We start from the raw sequence: 16,173 nt of genomic DNA, 5'->3' as shown, positions 1-16,173 counted from the left end.
GGAACCGGTGCCCCATTGGCACCGCGTTTCGGTACCCAACCCTAGTTGTACCTGTCTCGACTGATCCAGGTAGTTATGGTAAGAGGTGATTGCTGTGAGGACAGGAACCACTGCCAGCTGAACATCAGTGCGAGAAAATCCCTCTGGGGTCTTCTTCAAGCGCTCCGAGATCAGCCGATCCGTCACCTATGAGCACACAGACAAAGATGTATTGTGACATTTGTACGCAAGCAAATTCACGTGTCCATGCTTGTTTTTATTTACACTACCATGCAGCAGAGTGTAGAACAGAGCTGGTCCAAGCTGCATGGTGACGTGAGCAGCAGCACTTTGTACTGCAGCGTCCACGGCAGCTTGTCGAGAACCAGCTTCAGCACCTTCCAATCGGTCTCCTACAAGAGAAAAATAAACCATGTCATATCTTTAAAAAGATAGCAGGAAAATCACGGCAACCATCTGTTACAAGTGTATCTGTGTGCTATGCAAAGTAATTTTCTACAAGTGGGAAATAAAGCCTTGAGCATCATTATTATTATTATTTTACAGCAGACACATTTTGATACAGACGTACTCTACGTATGCCACTTATCTGTGAGATGGATACAATAATTATGTGTACCATCTTGAGGCACTGCAGGAGAACACTGAAGGCGGGTGCGTAGGGCAGGTAGGCTGAGCGTATTGAGGCTGTTGAAGTGGAAGGAGCAGTGGGGGGAGCAGGGTTGCCAGCAGGAGGAGAGGTTGAACCTGCGGGCTTCTTTTCACTGACACGCTTCTCTGGCTCTCTAAAACAACAAAAGGACACAATTAACAGTCCTGTTAATATTTAGTTGACTGGATTGTTATGAGCAAAACTGATGCAGATGAGATGTGTGCGTCCTCACCCTGTGTCACAGTAGCAGTAAGGGCTGAACCTCATGGCCCCGTCTTTGTTGGGGACTCCAAGACGGTGAAGAGAGTCCGCTCTCATCATCAGGAAGAAGTCAAACACCTGAAGGAGAGAAGAAAAGTGAAACAAAAAGTCAGCCAGCATGCATGTATGTATGTTACAAATGGAGTAAAAGATTTACAAATGTGCACAGAAAAAAAATGAATCCTGCCCCTACCTGTAGTCTAATACTGGAGGCGATAGCTGAACAGTACTTGCTCTTGTAGTGAAGCTGCAAGTGGCTGATAAGCAACTCATACACGCGACTAGCGTGACTGGCTGGTAGGCTGTAAAGCTTGCTCTGCGAGGAGAGAAAAAGGTGGAGGTTAATCACCAGATTCATTACATTCACAGAAAACCTCAAAACCCAAAGGGAAAAAAACTGTAACACAGGTAAAAATGTTATTAGTGCAATTTCTTTTAGCACTTGGTTGTCTTATGTTAAAGATAAAACTCAAGAGAAGTTAATACTACTGGAATCAGTAGTGAAGTTATTCATTTTCTGCTATGTCTACAAACATTACTGATATTAAACTTAAACAGCATCAGATAGCTATCAGGCAGACTGCATTAATATCTGTAAAAATGCTTATGTAAAATGACTGAAAATACATTGTTCTTTATGCTGGTGGCCAATTGAAGAAGTTAAGTTTGTAAGAGATAAGAACATTATCGAGCATTCAAATTTCAGATCCTTTTAAACTATCTTTTTCTGAAATAACTTCACATTAATCTTAAAATATTTTTTTGAATCCAGCCCTCATGTGTACCTGCAGGATTTCCAGCAGGCCCAGTATAGCAGTCCTGACGTCCTCCATAGGAGACTCTGCTGTGGGATCTCGCTCAGAAACCTCCAGGGAACCCGAACACACCAAAGAGCGACTGGACACCTATAGAAAGAAAACACAGGAATGACTTCAATGGAATGGACCGAACTAAATGACCTCATAAGGTGAGACAACATGACGTGTGTGTGCGTGTGTGTGCGTGTGTGTGTGTGCGTGCGTGTGTGTGCGTGTGTGTGCGCGCGTGTGCGTGTGCGTGTGTGTGTGTGTGTGTGTGTGTGTATGTATGTGTACCCGCTCAATGATGTCCAGCAGGCTGGTGAAGTGGTGCGTGTTGCAGCCCTCAGCGAGGTCCACCAGTAACTGAGTGGCCTGTTTTCGGACGGCCAGGTCCCGGTCTTCAGCTATCCCACTGAGCTGGGGGATCACCACCATTTCAATCAACTCCTCCTGTAACAAGTCAAAGAAAGAAAATAAGCAAAAGTGTTTCATGTGGTTGAATTTTATTGGTCTATACATTGATTCGGTACACTGAAGTGTGGTATTTAATTTGTGGTAAACTTGTAAGTTTACCACACATGAAATACCACACATCAATGTACAACAGCAAAAAAGTGACAGCGGAAGTTAGTAAGAAAGCAAATGTGCCTGTATTTCTGCGTACAGACCTCGTAGAGCTGTCGGTTGGTACTGAGAACGAAGGACAGGATATGAAGCACCTTGATCCTTATCACGCTGCGAGTCTCGTTCCTTTCAGAGAGTCAGTAAGATAACAAAATGGAACAAGGAAGATTATGGTACAGCAGAGATGGGATCAGACAGGGATCGAGATGGTGATTAACAAATAAAACGTCCTCCTTATGTGCATCCTACCTGAAGAATTTCTCCATGAGGCGTTGAAGGCTCAGAATCCATCCGTCCTTGGCTGGCTGGATAGACTGGGCTCTGTACGAAATGAGGGTGAGCACTGATGCGTCCTGTCGCACAACCAGATTAAGATTAGAATAGAAGAAGCAGTATGTTAAAAGGACCGAATGAGAACACAGGATGACACCAAGGGATGGAATCTCAAAAGCACAAACCGGTCTCTTGTCAGCACATTTCTCCACCAGAATGAAGAACTTCTCTGTGGAGCCGTGGTATCCATTCTGCTCGTACAGCTCCTCTACTGTGGTCAACAGCTCGTACACAATGGCCTTCAACTCTGCACTGCCTATTGTCTGTGAGACAGATGAGACAGCCCACTTGGTCTAAAAAACAAAGAGTGTGTGTGTGTGTGTGTGTGTGTGTGTGTGTGTGTGTGTGTGTGTGTGTGTGTGTGTGTGTGTGTGTACCTGGATCTGCTGCAGCAGTCGCTCTATGATTCCCAGCAGGATGTCCCAGGTGACCACCTGCAGCTCTTTGCCGTACTTCTTGATCAGTCTGGTGATGGAGAGGACGATTTCATAGGACACCACCTCATTGGCACACGACATGGCCTGAGTGGCAGAGGTCAGACAGCAACAGTAATCACAATTGACTTATTACATTCATAGTATCAGGTATATTCTTGTTGTTTTTTTTCAGACTACCTTCTATTGAGTCATTTATCATGTATCTTTACTCGTTGTACAATTTTGGCTTTTCTATAAATCTATATAAAAAAAAAAATAAAAAAAATAAAAAACATCCAGCGGATCTCTCACGTGTCCTCTTTCCACCATCTCTGCTATTTATTTTGGAAATGCACCGCTGCTGCATGCTGCATTTGGGGCTTGTACCGCCAATGACTGTTGTGATTGTTTAAAGAAATACAAACAAGCCCTATCCTAGAGTAGATAAGCGGTGAAGCCATACCATACTCCAGCACTGCTGACACAGCTCTGAGGAGACTGGTCTGGCAATGCCAGAGTAGGGAAAGGCGAACAGCTAATAAAGCCACATTGGATACTGCTTGATAGAAAATATCTATAGTATGACTAACACTAATAAGACCAAGGGAGATCAAACCTATGCCACACACCTTTGTACTTGGCAAAACCATCATGCATTTAAATATATGTTTTCACAGGGCAAAGTGACCTGTGAGCAATGTTTGAACAGAAAAACAACCTTTTTGCCAAGAATGCATTAGTTTTGTTTTCATGTAAGCAATAAGATAATTTTGGACCAGATAACATTAACTTTTACTATCAGCACACATTGGGAACAGTGCACAGTACATGTACTGTATGTGTTACCTTGTAGAAAGATGGTAGAACTAGTGTAGGTGTGTTTTTGAGGGCGGGGAGTCTGTGTGCGCCCCACAGTGCCATCCCAACAAAGAATACAGCTCCTCTCAACAATGGTGCATCCTCCATGTACACTCTGGTGGAGGTTGCAGGTAGTTAGAGACACACACACACACACACACACACACAACTGGAGAACCCCCCCCCCCATCACAATAGTATTGTATATGTTCAGTAATGCACCACAAGCTCAGAAATATGCTTAACTGCTTAAACCAGGGATAATACCTCTCCTCCATTATGCGGCACATGGTATAAATTGCACTGTGGCCAAGGTGAGTCCCCAACACCTTCCTCATCAACTGCAGAAGAACAGAAGAGCACACGGGGGAACAACAAACAGAGGAGAGAAGAACAGAGGAGGCAGTTATGAATAATGCCATTTTGCATCAGAGCCCTCCGATAAAAAGAAAAAGAGCGTGTGTGTGTTTGCTTACCTTCCAGCAGGATTCACAAAACTCCTTGACGTTGACAGTACGACAGAGTGTGATGATGAAGACCGTGAGAGAGTCTGAGGGCAAGCAGTTGTAACACACCACTGCATCCAGTACTTGTAGTGCCACCTGGACACATCATACACAACCACACACAAGTACATACAGCAGCAGATCAGCATTGAATATATGGGAAGGCCTGCAATCCAACCTCAACTCAGACTAGTGTTTAATACAAACTAACTAACTTCATTACCTTTACACAGTGCTTTGAAGAAGAAACGATTCAACTCTGAGGTTTATAAATTCAACAGTAGAGTAGGTTTTACTAGATTGGCATAGTTAATTATGTAGTTAATAAGTAGTCTATAATCATTTTGTTTGTTTAAGATTTTTTGGACATTTTCGGCCTTTATTTTTGACAGGACAGAGGAAGACATGAAAGGGGAGAGAGAGGGGGGGAATGACATGCTGCAAAGGGCCGCAGGTCGGAGTCAAACCCGGGTCCGCTGCGTCGAGGAGTAAACCTCTATATATGGGTGCCCGCTTTACCAACTGTGCTATCCGGGCGCCCTATATAATCATTGTTTGTTTACAATAAAAAAAATATGAAAAGTACAGATAATTTAAAATAATTTCTTCACTGCGTGCCTCAGTTTCCTATGGCAACATGGTGCTTTTAAATTACACATTGAGCAAACACAGTATTCATTGTGATAAGTAAGGCCCAATGCATCCATACAATTTAAGTAGAATAAAATGTTTGATTTCAGGTTCTTCATTTATTCCAAGATCAATTTTTTTATTTTTCCCCCAATGGTGAAAAGAATGGCTATTAACCCTTTTTCACATTTACCTAATTTACTGTATATAATGGTCTGGACCAGGGATTTTGCACATTTGGAGGAAAAGAAAGTTCTCACATTATTTGTTGGACTTGTGAGCCTCGGAACCATATAGATGGTATAGAATACAGACACATATAGAATGTGTTGATTGTTCTTCTCGGTTGACAATTACATGTTAAATGTTAAACTGCAGTTATAGTTGCTTCAGTTTAACAGAAATCTAAAAGTAACATTAAAGAAAAAAAAAAGAACAAATACCCACCTCAATATCTGTTGAAGATGTTGTCCTATTGCACAGGAAACAGATTTTCCTACAGAGAGCACAACAGAACAATCATGTAAAATGTACGTCAATCACATTTTCTGGATAAAAACAAACAGAAGTGTGTATATCTGGCTGTATCTCTAACTTACTGGACCATGATGGAGACATTTTGGTCCAGGTAGCAGCTGTTGAACTTCACCAGATTTACAAGAACGTGGAGAAAGTCGGAGGTGAGACCTATGTCCATCCACAGGAGGACAAAGCGTGCTGGGAGAGAGGAGAAAACGAAGCAAGAACAGAAAAAAAACATTACCTATGAATAAGGTGTGCAAAAGACCAGTCATGCCTTTACAAGTTACAACTACAAAACATAACTACAAAGTTGTTTCATATTAGCTTGAACAAATCCAACAATCTAGTATGCAACCTAAAACAACCCATTTTTTCACAGCGTTTACAAGCTTATTTTTTTGAAGTTTTACCTATGTCCTCTTCCAGGTAAGTGATGTCTTTCCCGTTCTCGGTTAAGGCCTTGAAGACTTCCAGCCTATCAGAGAGGTCCTCGTTACACGGTTGGTAGTCTCGGATCACCTTGAAAAAGTAGGCTCTCAGAGGGCCAAGCCGCTCACCCTTCACATAAAAGTGAACAGGACTTTATGAAATGCCAGAAACTATATTCACATTTCGTATTTGCTTGTGTGTGTCTATATACCTGTCCCTGTATAATGGCCCTCAGCAGTTGCAGGACAGCATGTCTGGCCTCAGTTGGCTGCTCTGGAGTCAGCATGTCCTCCACCGCTTTCCATACAGCCTCCACTGCATGCTAAAAACAAAAACACACACACACACACACACACACACACACTTTGACAAACACAGAAGATTACATGTACCGCATCACCAAAAACAGCACACCTGTTGCACACTCACCTCCTCAAATTTTTTGGTTTTGGCAAGCTCACAGACGTGGTTCATCATTCTAACCCGGTTACTCAGACCGCAGTCCGGTTGGAGCTCCTGAAAAACATCAAAGGGAAGAGGAAAGGCCATGACGCCTTGCAAAACATGATGTGGAAAAAAAGCATGGCGAGTTTGAGTGCGTATGAACGTGCACAGATGCTCGGTATCTTCTGCACACCTTTATGATGTCAGTCGTAATGATAAACTCAGATGGTCTTGTTTCACTCTGCTTGCTTGGTGGACGCGGGGTTCCTAGCCCAAAGATTCCCTTCACCTTGTCCTTAAGACTCTCTTTGCTGGGTTGCTTATTCATGGCCCAACCTGGAGAAGTCATAGACTGACGGCTGCCTGGAGAAAGAGCAACACACATTTAGGAAATTTTGCATCAGTTAGCTTGGATTATTATTACAATGCAATACCTTAATACCTTAAGGCCAACTAAAGCACTGTACATTATTTAAATGTGGCTTGATGTGGCTTGCCTGCTAGCAATAAGATATATGGTCACAGTAACAACCACAACCCATTGCAATTGTTAAATCAATTTGCACTCAGCCTTTAAAAAGACGCTACCACTGTACATCACAATAAAAATAAAACTAGGAAGCACAATGGTAAAATGTTGACGAACATCAACAATTAAATTCCTTGACATTTGGACAGTGTGGAGTTGTAAAAAAAGTAGTTACTGAAGTGATCTTATCCATGATGAAATAAGGTTTCTATTTGATGAACAATGATATTTTTGCTATTATTTACATTTTGTCTCCTAAGCCTTTGACAGAATTTTTATGGATTTAAAAAACATTGTTTAGCTGAGGTGATCAGACACGCAGATCTTGAGACGTCGTTTGTCTCTAATTAGCAGATGCCGGACTAAACAATGGACACAGTCCTAAATATGAGGCATTTAATGTGTAAAATTGTACCTCTGCTGTTCTTCAGTGAAGGTTAATGCTTCAAATGTCTTTACTTCGGATGAGGTGATCCACTCTAAAAACCAACGACTGTTTGTGTGTTTCCTTATGGTGTTTTCGGGTGGCAGCACAAAAACTAGTGCAGTGAGGAAAAGGGTAAGTCTCTTTACCTCTTATATTTGTGTATTCTCATTAAAAAGGGTTGCATACTATAGGCTACTATGTGTGGTAGATATTGTCATGCCTCTGACACCGGATCAGACAAAGTTGGTGGCAGCATGACACCATCTTTAAATTTTCAAAAACAAAAACTTTCATTACACTATGCATGGCTGAATACGACTGGATGTAAAGGAGTATGTTTTTATGTAACCTGGGTGTGAACAGACCCTTTAAGTCTCCCACCCACTGTTGAAGTAAAGTTTGAAGTCTCAGTCTGTAAATGTTTGTAAGTACACCCGGGGGGGCAGGTTTGGACACTCTGCTGTCATGTGGACTTGACAGAGTCAGGGGGAGGGGAAGTGAGCAGACAGACAACGACTGTTCTGTTCTAGTTCAACAACAAGAACAACCACCACCACATCGGTGCAAGGTAGCCTCCGACCAGAGCAAATTATATCTGTGGACACTTAACATAAACATGGTATAATCAGGAGACCTGCACAATGGCGCTACAGAACCGTTAGCTACGCTTTACGTTACATTCTCTGTCATGAGCTAGCGTTCCTCCGTGGCATTCAAGGTCTGGTACCTTTAAAAACAACTCCTCCCTCTCCTCTCACCTTATTGTAGCTAGATGAGTCGCTTTCGGTTTCATAAATTCACAGCTTCGTCCATATGCCGCCAACAGAGCCGCCTGCGTCTGTGCATTGATATTCAATGTATTTGCTGCTGAAAGCTTGTTCTCGTCCAGGTTCACAGTCCTCCTCTCATCAACCGGATGACACACTAACGCTGTGACAGGAGCACTTCCTACAAAAACACGTTTGTTAATTTCGCTGATGGGAAATGTAGTTCTGAGCAAACTAAAGCCAAACTATGCTAAAAGCCCGTTAAGTCTGAGTTTATATCATGACAAATGAAGAGTGAAACATCTAAAAAATAGTAAATGTTCTGTTTCGTAAAACTGTTTACTATTAGTGATAAGTTAGCTAGCTACATGTTTACCATAACATTGAACTTACCCAACGGTTAGCAGCCATTTAAACATGCTAACGATGCTGAAGTTGGTTCCTCATTGGAGTCTCACGCCGTTATAGTGCTAGAACCATAGATATAGAACAACAGTGTTTTGGCATTATAAAAGAGAAACACTGGCACTGAAAATAAACAATGAAATATAAAACACAGGCATTAAAAACTATTTTATATGCAATATTGATATTTATGCATTCTGTGTTTTCAAGACAATCTTTTTTCAGGTTTTTTTTCTCCTTTTCCTTCTTCTTTCCACTTTATTCAGAATCTAATAGTACAACAAATTAGAATTTACAAAAAAAAAAAAAAAAAAAAAGACAAAACAAGCTTCAAACCCCCCACCCACCCCTACCACTCCCCCATGCATTCATACCACAATCACAACCAACTCCACATTCATAGTGTTTTGACAAGAAAGCAAACTATAAATAAAAAGCACATATTTATATCTCTAAATCAAGTAAACAGACATTCCATTTCTTTTCATGCTCAGTTATTCTGTTATTTGTTGCTATAATTGTTTCTAGCATATGCTGATGATAAACTATTCTTAAAGTGTTTTATACATAAATTTGATAGTTTTTGCTTTAAAAATAAACATTTTACCTATCAAAATAATCATATTCAAAAAGTGTTTGCATTTACCCTCAAACACACATAACATATTCTGAGGTGTGATTTGCAGAACAATATCCATAGACCTTAACCATATCTGTATATTGACCCAAAATTTAGCCACATGTGGGCAAAAATAAAACAAATTCATCAGGTCCTCCTCCTCATCCCCACAGAACCTGCAACAAGGGTCTTTTTCTATCTGCCATTTAACCAGAGACATTTTTTGTTGCAATAATTTTATAAAAGATTTTAAGTTGAAATATTCTGGAATATGAATCAATTGTAGATGGTATGGTTTAAAGTAATCTTTCCACGTAATAGGTTCATTAAATTAATTTTCCCCAAACAAGCAGGTTCTGTGTGGAAAAAGTGCAGTACCTGTGATATTTAATTCCAAATATACAGTGAGGAAAATAAGTATTTGAACACTGTTTTGCAAGTTCTCCCACTTAGAAATCATGGAGGGGTCTGAAATTGTCATCGTATGTGCATGTCCACTGTGAGAGACATAATTTAAAACAAAAAATCCAGAAGTCACAATATATGATTTTTTAACTATTTATTTGTATGATACAGCTGCAAATAAGTATTTGAACACCTGAGAAAATCAATGTTAATATTTGGTACAGTAGCCTTTGTTTGCAAGTACAGAGGTCAAACGTTTCCTGTAGTTTTTCACCAGGTTTGCACACACTGCAGGAGGGATTTTGGCCCACTCCTCCACACAGTTCTCTAGATCAGTCAGGTTTCTGGGCTGTCGCTGAGAAACACGGAGTTTGAGCTCCCTCCAAAGATTCTCTATTGGGTTTAGGTCTGGAGACTGGCTAGGCCACGCCAGAACCTTGATATGCTTCCAACAGAGCCACTCCTTGGTTATCCTGGCTGTGAGCTTCGGGTCATTGTCATGTTGGAAGACCCAGCCTCGACCCATCTTCAATGCTCTGAGGGAAGGAAGTTGTTCCCCAAAATCTTGCAATACATGGCCCCGGTCATCCTCTCCTTAATACAGTGCAGTCGTCCTGTCCCATGTGCAGAAAAACACCCCCAAAGCATGATGCTACCACCCCCATGCTTCACGGTAGGGATAGTGTTCTTGGGATGGTACTCATCATTCTTCTTCCTCCAAACACAGTTAGTGGAATTATGACCAAAAAGTTCTATTATGGTCTCATCTGACCACATGACTTTCTCCCATGACTCCTCTGGATCATCCAAATGGTCATTGGCAAACTTAAGACGGGTCTTGACATGTGCTGGTTTAAGCAGGGGAACCTTCCGTGCCATGCATGATTTCAAACCATGACGTCTTAGTGTATTACCAACAGTAACCTTGGAAACGGTGGTCCCAGCTCTTTTCAAGTCATTGACCAGCTCCTCCCATGTAGTTCTGGGCTGATGTCTCACCTTTCTTAGGATCATTGAGACCCCATGAGGTGAGATCTTGCATGGAGCCATGTTTAGCTTCTTCCATTTTCTAATGATTGCTCCAACAGTGGACCTTTTTTCACCAAGCTGCTTGGCCATTTCCCCGTAGCCCTTTCCAGCCTTGTGGAGGTGTACAATTTTGTCTCTAGTGTCTTTGGACAGCTCTTTGGTCTTGGCCATGTTAGTAGTTGGATTCTTACTGATTGTATGGGGTGGACAGGTGTCTTTATGCAGCTAACGACCTCAAACAGGTGCATCTAATTTAGGATAATAAATGGAGTGGAGGTGGACATTTTAAAAGGCAGATTAACAGGTCTTTCAGGGTCAGAATTCTAGCTGATGGACAGGTGTTCAAATACTTATTTGCAATTGTATCATACAAATAAATAGTTAAAAAAAAAATCATATATTTTGATTTCTGGATTTTTTTTTTTAGATTATGTCTGTCACAGTGGACATGCACCTACGATGACAATTGCAGACCCCTCCATGATTTCCAAGTGGGAGAACTTGTAAAATAGCAAGGTGTTCAAATACTTATTTTCCTCACTGTATAGATTATTTTTATTTATCTTTAATTTATTCTTACCATTTTGCAATTTTATTTTCCAAATTTTGGGAATTGCAGAAATTAGCTGGCTAAATTGTAACCGATCAAGAGAAATGCTAAAAAATGTCTTCAAGTTTTCATAGGAAATGAAATCTCCATTTCATTTCAAAAAGTCATTGACAAAAATTAACCCATTTTTGACACATTCCTCCCACAACAATGGCTTGTCTCCAACCGTAATGTTTGAATTCATCCATAGCAACTGTGTCTGAATATCTTCAATTGTATCTGGAGGGTGATACTGGAAAGTCAACCAAGCCTTCAGTAAATCCTTGAAGAATGGTGATAATTCTTTTAAACTATTTTAAAATAATTTATCAATATGTATTGCTTTTAATTGGTAAAAAAGAAATATATTGTTCGAGAAGAAGGAAAAGGCTGAATATAATCTCTGGCTCGTAATCCATTGTTGTGATACATTTTAGTCACCCAAGAGGCTTTCGAGGAACAGTCCATCATTTGAAGATTTTTTTAACTTCAGTCCACCGTTATAAAAATTAATTACTGCCTTTTAATTTTATGTGGTTTATTATTCCATATAAATTTGAAGAAAAAAAAATTCAAAATGCTTGAAGAATGTTATGCTAGGTGAAGAAGCATTAGTAAGTGGACAAATTGTGGAATTACTAATCAGTTACTTTTCCTTGAATGGTCAGAGAGTTCCCCCTCCAAGGTTGTAAAATTCTATCTGCCTTTTCCATCCTTCTCTCATAATTGTATTTAACAATTTCTTTAAAGTTGTCAGGTAAATTAATCCCTAATATATTCACTTCTCCATTAATCCATTTAACAGGAGCCGAACTATTTAAAATAAAATTGGTGTCTTTTAATGTCCCAATTCTCAAAATGTTACATTTCTCAAAATTAGGTTTCAATCCAGATATTTTTGAAAAAGTATTTAATTCCTTTATTAATCCCTCCAAAGTGGATTGTGCATTTATTTAAAAAGTGGATTCAACTTCTCTGGTCCGCTCGTGACCATAAACTTCGAATGAGAAACTAACTTTAGCTTAATCTAAATGATTAACGTCCGCAGCAGCACGAGGCGCTGTGTAGTCCAGTGTTTTACTATGACTTCTCCTTATTTCATGCAGAGGTCTGTTGTCACTCGGAGCGGTGGTCAAAATGTTGGCGGTGTACCTGCGGATTCTCTCAGATCCAAACTTACCAACAGAAGTGTGGATCCAGTTTCCTCTGTGGCCGTGAAGGTGGAGGAGGAGGAGGCGAGGATCTTTGAACAAAGACCCTCCTCGGCCCCCTTTTCAACGGGTAATGTTTACGTTACGCTACTAGCTGAACACAGACACTGCTGCAGGTCACCTTTCAGAGGACATGCAAGCTTAATGTGACCAAATGGTGTGGAGGGGCACAGTAGGCATTGCTGTAGGCATTAGCCTAAATACTCTCTGCATTAGCTCGACCACTGCAAAGCACCGTCGTTCTTGTACTCTCTGCTCCTCACCACGGGGCTTCTCAGGTGCTTCGAGCAAATCACTCCGCCCAGGTAGCAGAAGTAGCAGTGCTTCGCCTTCTGAGAATAGCGCCCAGTTAGAAGATGGCTGTGTTTCATGTGACCTTGTTATTTGTACACGCTGTGTGACTATACAAATCACAACATGTAAATAGGAAAATGTTGGAATAATTTAGTCACTTATTGGGAGCAGTAGGCTATATGGAGCCGGTTACCTCGAAGGTCTGTGCTAAGCGAGGCTAGCGGTGGCTGCGTGACGTGCGTCAGACAGAGTTTGACAGACACGCACAGAGATGAGAAGCTAGATATGTATGGACTTATTTAACTCTGAGGGGAAACAGTGAATAAGAAAAAGTACAAAATAAGTCTGCGGTTTTGCAGCTTTGGTGGATAGCTTTCCCTGAAGGGAAACTGCCATTATAGCAGCAAATGAATGCACATACTTTTGTTCAGATGTCTGTCTACATAGTTTTTGCCATGTAGTGTTTTTTCTTCCTATATTGCCATGCTGGGTATAACATTTCTCATTCTCTCTCCCCTGTGCTCATTCAGACAGTTGCCATCCAAAAACAGAAACTTTACCGTTGTCTTCACATAGCCGCAGGAGGAAACAGCTAAAAGTGGAATATGACAAGGATAAAAGTGTTACACCGGTGAAGAGAGAACACTGGGAACCTCCCGACTGGAAGAAACCGTTAGAATGCATCCGCCAGATGAGGAGCAGCCGTGATGCACCTGTAGATAACATGGGAGCCGAGAAATGCTACGACACAGAGGCTCCTGCGCATGTAAGTGTGGTTGAGATTTTAAAAAGAAGAAAATGTACAGTATGTCTACACTATTCACTTGTTGAAATGTATTCTTCTTGTTTCCGGTACAGGTGAGACGTTTCCAGGTGTTGGTTTCACTCATGCTGTCCAGTCAGACCAAGGACCAGGTGACAGCAGCAGCCATGAAGAAGCTCCGAGCTCACGGCTGCAGTGTAGAAAATATACTCACTACTGATGATGAAGCACTGGGAAAACTCATCTACCCTGTCGGTTTCTGGAGGGTAATACACAAGTCTTTTCATGTGTTACGGAAGCCATGCTTCTACCTTCTCACCCTCCTTCTTTGTTCGGGTTGTGCATGTTATTGAATGGTTTTCGCACCTCCTTTCTCTAGACTAAGGTGAAGTATCTGAAACTGACATCGGCCATGCTGCAGAATGAATTCGGAGGGGACATCCCAGATAGCGTGGAGGGGCTGGTTCGCCTTCCAGGAGTTGGACCTAAGATGGCTCACTTGGCTATGGACATCGCCTGGGACCAAGTGTCCGGCATTGGTAGGGACACACTCCTGAAGCGTGCACAATCACTTACAAATCAAACGTAATAAAATAGATAAATTTATAACAGAGCAGCGTGAATTCACATAGTTGGAAGAGCTGAACAGCAAGCTTCAGTCTGGTTGATAAAGTTGCAACATAGAAAAATAACAGCTTGCACGGAAATATAAATAATACTGTAAATCTGCAGCGAGTAGGCTAGTCCACATCACTGTTTACTGTTTTCTAAAAATGCTAATCTGTAAATGTGTGTGTGTGCTAAATTGTGTAGTGTTGGTTTTTTTTATTTAGGCGTGGACACACATGTGCATCGTATCTCTAATCGGCTCGGCTGGCTCAAGAAACCAACCAAGAACCCGGAAGAAACACGCAAGGCCCTGGAGGAGTGGTTACCCAGGTAACAGCATAACTAATTCATTGCTGAACCGTATAACCTGATTAACATGTTCAAATAAATCTATAAAGATCAGAGTCACCCAGTCTGACCTAGGCACATAGAGCACATCAGGACTGATAGGAACTCTTCAGCGTACGATGTGTTGACTGATATAAGGCGATGCTTGGAAATCAAAAATCTATGAATACAGGTTTAAAGTAAGCTTGTGATGTTCCTCTCTCACTCTGTCGTAGGGAGCTGTGGAGTGAGATCAACTGGCTTCTCGTGGGTTTCGGACAGCAGGTTTGTCTCCCTGTCAACCCTCTGTGCTCTGTGTGTCTGAACCAGCACAGCTGTCCATCTGCCCACAAAATCTCTCCAACAAAGAGGCCTAAAGCTGGATCCCCACGGTCTCCAAATCCAACCTCTTCCTTTACAACAAAAACTGAACCAGAACAAGAATCTCCTGTTAAACACGAGAGGACAAAGAAGGAGCCACTGCCCACACCTGTTTCCCCCACCGCACAGAGAAGGAGGCTAAAAAGCAAGGTTAAACATTGATTCAGTTGTCTTATAAGTTTTTGTCTGAGCAGTGACCAAATGTCGGACAAGAAAAGTCCAACTATATGCACACACACTGAAAACATGCATCCCAGCTAAACATTAATGTGAATGTGGTTCAGGATATTTTCATCATAGTTTGATTTGACACTTATAACGACACCTTTTACACTTTATATGAGAATAAATATTTTTGTACCGTTAGTGCTTAATTTTTTTTATTACCGAATAAAGAAAATGTATGTACAGAAACTGGATGTGAAGGTTATGTTTCAAGTTTGCCTTTGATTCCAGCAGAGGGAGTTTGCCTGTTTGCATATGGAGTTAGAATAACAACATCAGTTTTGGCCATTTCTTTGCTATTTTCACGTTTGCTCGCAAGTTTCTCTATAGAGGTCCCCCTACAGCTTCGGAATAGATATCTGGCAGCTGCTATGTTTACTCGTGTCTGACTCCTCGCTCGGTCAGTCTACCGTTTCCTCTTTCTCTGTTCTCCCGACAATGCTTTCCTAGCTTCCTGCTTCTTTTTTGCCGGCTCAGCCATGATGATAGTGTGAAAAACTCCATCACTACCTTGTTCCAGCTAGCCGGTCCCTGTATGTGTGCAGTGCCATGAAGCAATTTGTTACATCGCGAGACCTGATATCACGCGATACTTCCTGACGCTGAGGCCGGCGGCTCTCAGGCCGAAAGTTGCAAGGGTGTTTTTTTTCCGCTCACAGGCGCTAGGGGAGAGCAAGACGACCACCATTCAACTCGAAAAAAGTCATATAACCATTCCAATGACTCCGAAGCTGTTCAGTTAAAGTGATGGTTCGGAGTAATTTACCCTAGGGTCCTTTGCACCATGACCTCGAGCCAAACACCCCCCCCAGAAGCTTTTTTCACTTGGGTCTAACATTGGGAGAGTTAGCGTAGAGTAGCATTAGCAGCTGAATAGCTTAGCGCAGGGGCTAATGGACCTACGTTTGTATCTCGTAAATGACCCCACTAATAATGCCCGAAATGATACCAAAGGTCTACACTAGTACATATAGGTTATGCACTCATAAAACGATGGATTGGAAAGTTTGTAAGTACACCAGAAGTTTATGAACACTTGCCTGCTGGCTTCTGCTCTCTGTTGCTGCTGCCGCTGCTGCTGCTGCTACCTGCAGTTAGACGAGTGCTTAGGGCCGTCT

General features: G+C 41.6%; 2 protein-coding genes across 8 annotated transcripts in view; one reads left to right on the top strand and one right to left on the bottom strand.

Moving 5' to 3' along the window:
- tsc2 (TSC complex subunit 2) overlaps positions 1-12,745 on the bottom strand; it is a 33,967-nt gene extending 21,222 nt beyond the window's left edge. For 2 of the 4 annotated variants that reach the window (XM_028564493.1, XM_028564511.1), the window contains exons 1-23: positions 12,426-12,745; positions 8,592-8,668; positions 8,190-8,379; positions 6,669-6,838; positions 6,461-6,547; positions 6,243-6,353; positions 6,013-6,160; positions 5,680-5,797; positions 5,528-5,576; positions 4,421-4,546; positions 4,191-4,285; positions 3,933-4,059; positions 3,048-3,191; positions 2,796-2,933; positions 2,587-2,690; positions 2,382-2,463; positions 2,008-2,163; positions 1,699-1,818; positions 1,107-1,229; positions 885-991; positions 620-785; positions 270-392; positions 52-186 (exon numbers count right to left, since the gene is read on the bottom strand). In XM_028564493.1, coding sequence (XP_028420294.1) covers positions 52-186; positions 270-392; positions 620-785; positions 885-991; positions 1,107-1,229; positions 1,699-1,818; positions 2,008-2,163; positions 2,382-2,463; positions 2,587-2,690; positions 2,796-2,933; positions 3,048-3,191; positions 3,933-4,059; positions 4,191-4,285; positions 4,421-4,546; positions 5,528-5,576; positions 5,680-5,797; positions 6,013-6,160; positions 6,243-6,353; positions 6,461-6,547; positions 6,669-6,824 — 2,415 coding nt within the window. In that variant the 5' untranslated portion in view covers positions 6,825-6,838; positions 8,190-8,379; positions 8,592-8,668; positions 12,426-12,745. The remainder of the gene's footprint in view (positions 1-51; positions 187-269; positions 393-619; positions 786-884; positions 992-1,106; positions 1,230-1,698; positions 1,819-2,007; positions 2,164-2,381; positions 2,464-2,586; positions 2,691-2,795; positions 2,934-3,047; positions 3,192-3,932; positions 4,060-4,190; positions 4,286-4,420; positions 4,547-5,527; positions 5,577-5,679; positions 5,798-6,012; positions 6,161-6,242; positions 6,354-6,460; positions 6,548-6,668; positions 6,839-8,189; positions 8,380-8,591; positions 8,669-12,425) is intronic. The other 2 variants (XM_028564501.1, XM_028564519.1) reach the window with 2 other exon arrangements.
- On the top strand, positions 11,455-15,205 carry nthl1 (nth-like DNA glycosylase 1). Of its 4 annotated transcripts, XM_028564542.1 has the most exons (7): positions 11,455-11,539; positions 12,352-12,526; positions 13,281-13,516; positions 13,609-13,779; positions 13,893-14,052; positions 14,347-14,452; positions 14,686-15,205. In XM_028564542.1, the coding sequence occupies exons 1-7, from the start codon at positions 11,537-11,539 to the stop codon at positions 14,990-14,992; spliced, it is 1,158 nt and encodes a 385-aa protein (XP_028420343.1). In that variant the 5' UTR covers positions 11,455-11,536; the 3' UTR covers positions 14,993-15,205. The 4 variants fall into 4 exon arrangements, with proteins under 4 accessions (XP_028420343.1, XP_028420332.1, XP_028420352.1 ...); XM_028564531.1 differs by lacking the exon at positions 11,455-11,539 and having other exon boundaries at positions 12,260-12,526; XM_028564551.1 differs by lacking the exons at positions 11,455-11,539; positions 12,352-12,526 and adding an exon at positions 12,548-12,761.
- The last annotated feature ends 968 nt before the right edge of the window (positions 15,206-16,173 follow it).

Source organism: Perca flavescens, chromosome 2 (genome assembly GCF_004354835.1).
Source record: "Perca flavescens isolate YP-PL-M2 chromosome 2, PFLA_1.0, whole genome shotgun sequence".
NCBI classification, from domain to species: Eukaryota; Metazoa; Chordata; class Actinopteri; order Perciformes; family Percidae; genus Perca; species Perca flavescens.
The sequence above is the reverse complement of the archived record's forward strand: the minus strand, read 5'-3'. Positions and strand labels throughout refer to the sequence as shown.